We start from the raw sequence: 6,226 nt of genomic DNA on the forward strand, positions 1-6,226 counted from the left end.
AAGGTTTGAGACTCACCTCTTGCATTTCTTATAAGGTAAAGAACCCAGAAAAGTCTTTGCTGTCCTGACAGTGATTGGCTCAGTGCCAAGAGAGAAGCCCCTGTTGGACCTTGTCACTGTTCCTCAAAGCCTGGACCTCTTTCTATTGGCAGGTTGCCAATGGAATAATCTGGGAGTGGCTTCTAATATTTGCGAGATGGCTCTTGCATTGGGAGTATCTTGGCTTTAAAACATTGGAAAAGAGTAAATTGATCCGTTAGCAAGAGCTGTGGGGTGGGTGGGAGCAGCGGGATCAGCTCTGCCGGCAGCTCTCGGCTTTCCTGGGAAGAGGAAGGGGCTGGATCCAGCTCCATGGATTGCTCAGGCAGTGACTCCTGCTGGGATGAGAGGGTCACGGTGTCACCTTGTCCCTGTCCCCATCCCACAGGATGGACCTGGATGGAGCCCATGGAGAGCAGGAGCTGCTCCAGAATCCCACCTGATCCCGCCCCAATCCTGCCTCAATCCTGCTCCATCCATCCCAACTGCTTGCGCCCCATCCATCCTGCCCCACTCCTGCTCCATTCCATCCTATCCCACATGATTCTTGACTGGAGCCCGGATCCTGCTCCATCCATCCCCACCAGATCCCGCTCCAGAATCCAGCCCTGATCCCACTCTACAATTCCATCTGATCCTGCTCTGGGCCCCTGCTCTGATCCACAATCCCTCCCTGATCCCAGTCCATCCATCTTGCCCCGATCCCCCTCTGGAATCCCACCCTGATCTCACTCCACACCTGCAGTCAAGCCGTTGGCTCACACATCTCTTCCTGCAGAAAGAGAAGATCCATGAGATTCCAGCACAGATCACACACCAGGATTAACCCCAGGATCCACCCTGGGATCTGCACAGAGGGGATCCAGAGCTGGATCCACCACTGGGACTCACCGGCTGCCATGTTGTATCCATCCCTGCCCCTCCTCCCTGTGGAAAAACAGTGGGATCAGCATCAGTGGCACAGGATTCCTGAACGGTGCCGGGTGGATCCATGCCCCTTCCCGACCCCCATCCCGTGTGTTACCGGATTGGAGCTTCCAGACAATGAATCCAATGAGGACAGTGAGGATGAGGATGGCAGCGATGACGGACACAGCGACCACCACGGTGAGATTCCCGCCAGATGTCGGCTCTGGGAAATGCGGGATGGTGAGGAGGGGAAGGGGAATCCCCGTTTGGGAATTCCCAATTCCCACATTGCCAGCCTCACCCCAGGCGAAGATCCCGGGCTCCAGCATTCCGGGATGCTCCACCCGGCACCGGTACTGCTCCCGCTCCTCCGGCAGCGCCTCGATCCTGGCCCAGGTGTGGAAGGTGCCGTCGCTGTTGGGAACGATCCCGCCCCACTCCGTCTCCTGATCCCACATTTCATCCCCCTTCAGCCAGTTCACTGCGATGGTCCTGGGGTAGAATCCGTAGGCGTGGCAGGACAAGATCAGCGTCCCGTGTTCCTCTTTTCCAGACACATGGACATCAGGGGGCTCTGGAATGGGATAACGGTGAGGTGCATCCATGGAATTCCATGGGAATGGGATAACGGTGGGATCTGCCCATGGAATTCCCACTGGATTGGGATGGGGGTGAGATCTGCCCATGGAATTCCAACAGGAATGACTGTGTTCTGCAATCCTTCATTCCCAAATTCAAATTCCCACCCACCTTTGCGCTCCAGCTCCTTCTGCCCATATCTGACATATTTCTGCAGCCATTCAGGGCAGATGTGCTTCACGTTATTTGTCCACCTCTCAGCCACGGTCCCATCCTGTTCCCAGCGCCTCCTGGTGATCTCAGCAGCGCCGTCGGCCGCCACAAATCTCCCGGATCCCAGATCAAGGGAGATGAAATCCCACCCATCGTAGCCATGCTGGAAGGCTCCACGGACACTCCCGTCGGACAGGAGGTCACAGCCATAAAGCCACTGTATGGTGTGGAGACCTGGGGGGGATTGTACCCACTGAGACCCATGGAATTGTGTCCCAGCCCCACAGAGCCCCATTCCAGCCCTATGGAGGTCCAGAGTCTAATGGAGACCCACAGAGCCTTATCCCAGCCCCTTGGACCCCCATGGATGCATATCCCAACCCCACGGGATGGAACCCCAGGGATCCCAACCTGGCCCCACACATCCCAGCCCATGAATCCATGTCCCAAACCCATGGACCACAAGAAATCCCATACCATACTAATGGATCCCCATCTCAGCCCCTTGGAGCCCTGTGAATCCACACCCAAGACCTACAGATCCCATTCCAGCCCCATGGATCCAATCCCAGCCTCAGAGTTCCCAGCCCAACCCTACACTTCCCAGCCCAGGCCCCACAGATCCCCCCATTCACCCTTGCTCTGGTTGTACCGGTCCTGCAGTATCTCCAGTTTCCTGGCATTCCTGTGCTGCCACCTCTCAGCTTTCTGGGTCTGGCTATCCCAATATCCCGGTTCAGCTCCGTCCTTCATCCACTGTGTCAGCGGCTCCACCCGGCCCCGCTCGCTGTCGTAGCGCACAAAGGGGATCCCATCCACAAACCCCACGATCATGAACTGGGGAATCTCCGGGCTGGGCTCTGACACTGCCACAGCCAGGTAATGCAGGGAGTGGAGAACTGGGGGGACACGGAGATTTGGGGGGTTGAGAGGTCATGGATTGTTGGGAAAGATGGAACAGGAAGGACTTATGGATATGATTGTATGGTAAGAAATACTGCAGATGAAAAACCTGTGAGTGCAATAGAAATGAAAGCCAGCTTTGACATGTAGGCATGGGAGGCAGGAAAACGGTGATTAGCTGGAGATGGGTTGAAGGGCAGAAACAAAAGGACTCAGGAATGCAGCCTTTCCACTTTGCAAGGGATCAGGGCAAAAGCAGATAAGAAAAGTAGTCTTTAGAGTTTAGAATATAAAATGACATGGTAATATAGTAGTTCTCATAGGCTGCATGCAAAGTTTGTAGGTTTTGGATCTTGCACCGGTTGGTCACTGTGAATTAGAATATTCAACACAAAAAGAGAGAGAATGGATTGTAACAAGGTGCCCTCTCTCTTGCTCTTGCTCTTTCCCCCCACGCTCTTGCTCCCTCTCTCTTATCCCTGCTGTCTTATCCCTTCCCCCACTCTTACCTCACTTCTACCCCTGAGCTCTCTTCTACCCTCTCTCTCCCCTCTCTCTCTCGGGGCTTCCCTCCAGCCCAGGCTGGTGGCTGAAGGCAAAGCCCTCTTTACCCACCACCCTTGTAATAAAGCCACGTGTTTCTAGAATATCTCAGCTCTGCAGAGTTCCTTGTCCCTGCCGTCCATGGATGCTACTACAATGGATCAATGAAAGGGGAAATGGGGAGAGCCGGGAAGGGATTTGGGGATCCCAGGGCCAAGGAAAGGGTTTGCAGGGCTGGGAGAGGTGGGATGGACAGGAAAGGGCGTGTAGGGGGGTCCCGGTGTCCAGGAATGGGGGCTCAGGGGTTCCAGGGTTATGGAAGGAGAAGGGGGAGGTGCAGGTGCAGAAATTTTTCCGTGGACGGCAGGGACAAGGAACTTTGCAGACCTGAGATGTTCTAGAAACACGTGGCTTTATTATTACAAGGGTCGTGGGTAAAGCGGGCCTGCTTCCAGCCACCAGCCTGGGCTGGAGCAAAGCCCTAAAGAGAGAATGGGGAGAGAGAGATAGAAGAGAGCTAAGGGGTAAAAACGGGGCAGGAGCAGGGGAAAAACGTGGGGAGAAAACAGGAGCAAGGGAGGTGAGAGAGAGGAGAGGGGATTGGCCGAGAGGGTAAGAGAGCTAAGAGAAGAGAAGTAAGGGAAGAGGGGTGAGAGGGCCAGAGAAGAGGGTAGGAGAGCCAGGAGAAGAGAGTGATCCTCTTGTTACAATACATTATATCTCTTTTTGTGTTGAATATTCTAATTTACAGTGACCAACTGGCGTGAGATACAAAACCTACAAACTTTGCATGCAGCCTATGAGAACTACTACATTACCATGTCATTTTATATTCTAAACTCTATAGACTTCTTTCTTATGCACTTGTTCCCTTGTTTTCCTGTCTTCAGCTCATCACTGTCTTCCTGCCCGTCATGCTCACATCTCGAAACTGGCTTTCATTCCTATTTCACTCAGGTTTTACATCTACAGTATTTCTTACCATGCAGTCATATTCATAAGTCCTTCCTGTCCCATCTTTCCCAACATGCAGGGACTGGGAGAGGTGGCATGGGGGTTCCAAGGGATCCCCAGTCCCAGGAAAGGGGGTCCAGGAGTCCCCAGTGCCAAGAAAAGAGGAGTCAAAAGGTGGGAACATCCGAGAATAGGAGGGTCGGGGGTCCATGATGCAGAGGAAAGGGGGGACTGAGAGCTGAGAAAAGCAGGAATAGGGGTTCAGGGGGATCTCAGACTAAAGGAAAAGGAGCGTCTAGGGATTTGGGCAGCCAGGAAGGATGGGAAACGGGGTGCAGAGAAGGATTGGTGCAGGAAAAGGGGGGGCAGGGGGATCCCAGTGCCCAGGGATGGAAATTCAGGGGGGTCCCAGGGCCCAGAATCCCCCCAGGGATCCTCCACAACCCCCCAGGGACCCTCCAGGCCCCCTGGGACCCCCCATGCACAGGGTGCAGAACTGGGGGGATGCAGAGATTGGGGGTCTGGGGGCGTCCAAGGGTCAGGAAGCAGAACCGGGAGAGCCGGGAAGGGTCCAAGGTTCAAGGAAGGGGCTGGGAGAGGCGGGATGGGGGATCCAGGGGGTCCCTGTGCCCACAAAAGGGGGGTCTGGGGGTCCCCGGTGTTAAGGGAAGTGGGGTCTGGGAGCCGGGAAAGGCAGGAATGGGGGTCCAGGGGGTCCCTGGGTCAGGGAAAGGGGGTCTGGGGCTGGGAGAGGCGGGCGGATCCCGGAGGCGCAGCCTGGGCAACGGGAAAGAGAAAGAGACCGAGGGAACGCGCTGGGGGAGGGGACGGGGCAAAGGGGGAATTCCAGGGAGTTCATCTGGATCCCATTGGATCCCCCTGAGACCCCCCCGAGACCCCTGGGACGGCCGGGACCCTCCGGGACCCCGTTTGGGAAGCGGCGGGAGCGGAAAACGGGGGGACACGGAAAGTTGGGGGATCTGGGGGGTGCAAAGGTGAAGGAAAAGGGCGGGTCTGGGGTCTGGGAAAAGCGGGATGCCCGAAAAGGGGGTGCAGGGGGGTCCCAGTCCCGGATAAGGGGGTACAGGGGGGTCCCGGTGCTGGGGAAGGGGATGGAGGGGGGTCACAGGACCCAAAATGGGGGCTATGGGGGGGTTCCTGTGCCCGGGAATGGAAGATAAGAGGTGTCCCGGTGCCCGGGAGTTGCAGTTAAGGGTGGTCCCGGTTTTGGGGTTCCCACTCACCTCTCGTGGCGCCCCCAGGGTCCCCCAGGAGCCCCAGGAGCCCCAAGAGCGCCCCCAGACCCAGCGCTGGAGCCATCGCGCTGCTCCGCTGCGGCCCCGCCCCCAGAACCGCCTCCCGCCCCGCCATTGGCGCAGCTATTCCGTGCTCGCCAATGCTGAGCTCATCTGTTAGTGACGTCATCAGTCGCCGGGCAGATCCCGGCCTCGCAGGTTGGGACGCGGAAGCGAAAGAGACCGAGGGAGGGGAACGGGAGTTCCGGGGAATTCGTCTGGGGACATCGGTGCGGGATAAGGGAGTACAGGGGGGTCACGGAGTCAAGGAAAAGCGGGGGTTGGGGTCTGCCAGAGGAGGAGGGCCGGGAAAGGGGGTGGGGGGAAATTGGTGCTGGACAAGGGGGTACAGGGGGGTCCCGGTGCCCGGGAATTTGGGTTCAGAGGGTTCCGGTCCTGAGCATGGGGGTTCAGGGGGTCCTGGATATCGGGAAGGTGGTCCCGCTTCCTGCAAAACGAAGATTCAGGGGGTCCCCGTGCCCGGGAATGGGGGTTCAGGGGGGTCCCCGTTCACAGGAATGGGGGTTCAGCGGGTCCCGGTGCCCGGGAAATGGGGTTCAGGGGCGTCCCTTCCCGGGTTCTGGGGTTCAAGGGATCCCGGGGCCTGAAAATGGAGGTTCAGGGGGGTCCCGGCGCCCCAAAATGAACGTTCAAGGGGGTCTCTGTGCCCAGGAAGGGGGTTCGCCCAGAAATAGAAGCGCGGTGGGGTCCCCGTGCCCGGGAATTGCGGGTCAGGGGGGTCCCGGGGCGGGGCTTGGCCCCGCTCCGCCCAATCTGCGCGCGAGATCCCG

General features: G+C 57.6%; 1 protein-coding gene across 1 annotated transcript; it reads right to left on the bottom strand.

The window, feature by feature from the left end:
- Positions 1 to 94: 94 nt before the first annotated feature.
- LOC310923535 (class I histocompatibility antigen, F10 alpha chain-like) lies at positions 95 to 5,481 on the bottom strand. The gene is made up of 8 exons (XM_083885502.1): positions 5,385 to 5,481; positions 2,376 to 2,639; positions 1,699 to 1,974; positions 1,250 to 1,522; positions 1,064 to 1,171; positions 931 to 966; positions 779 to 811; positions 95 to 377 (listed from the first exon to the last, which is right to left on the bottom strand). The coding sequence occupies exons 1-7, from the start codon at positions 5,458 to 5,460 to the stop codon at positions 798 to 800; spliced, it is 1,047 nt and encodes a 348-aa protein (XP_083741628.1). The 5' UTR covers positions 5,461 to 5,481; the 3' UTR covers positions 95 to 377; positions 779 to 797.
- Positions 5,482 to 6,226: the final 745 nt, after the last annotated feature.

The sequence above is a fragment of the Zosterops lateralis genome (assembly GCF_965231275.1).
Source record: "Zosterops lateralis genome assembly, contig: HAP1_HAP1_SCAFFOLD_96, whole genome shotgun sequence".
Taxonomy (NCBI): domain Eukaryota; kingdom Metazoa; phylum Chordata; class Aves; order Passeriformes; family Zosteropidae; genus Zosterops; species Zosterops lateralis.

Excerpts from the sequence above, each read along its gene's own strand:
- LOC310923535 (XM_083885502.1), bottom strand. The coding sequence starts at position 5,460 with ATGGCTCCAGCGCTGGGTCTGGGGGCGCTCTTGGGGCTCCTGGGGCTC. Across the intron at positions 1,975-2,375 it reads CCGGTACAACCAGAGCAAGG|GTCTCCACACCATACAGTGG; the intron begins GTGAATGGGGGG and ends AATCCCCCCCAG. Across the intron at positions 1,172-1,249 it reads GCCCGGGATCTTCGCCTGGG|AGCCGACATCTGGCGGGAAT; the intron begins GTGAGGCTGGCA and ends CGCATTTCCCAG.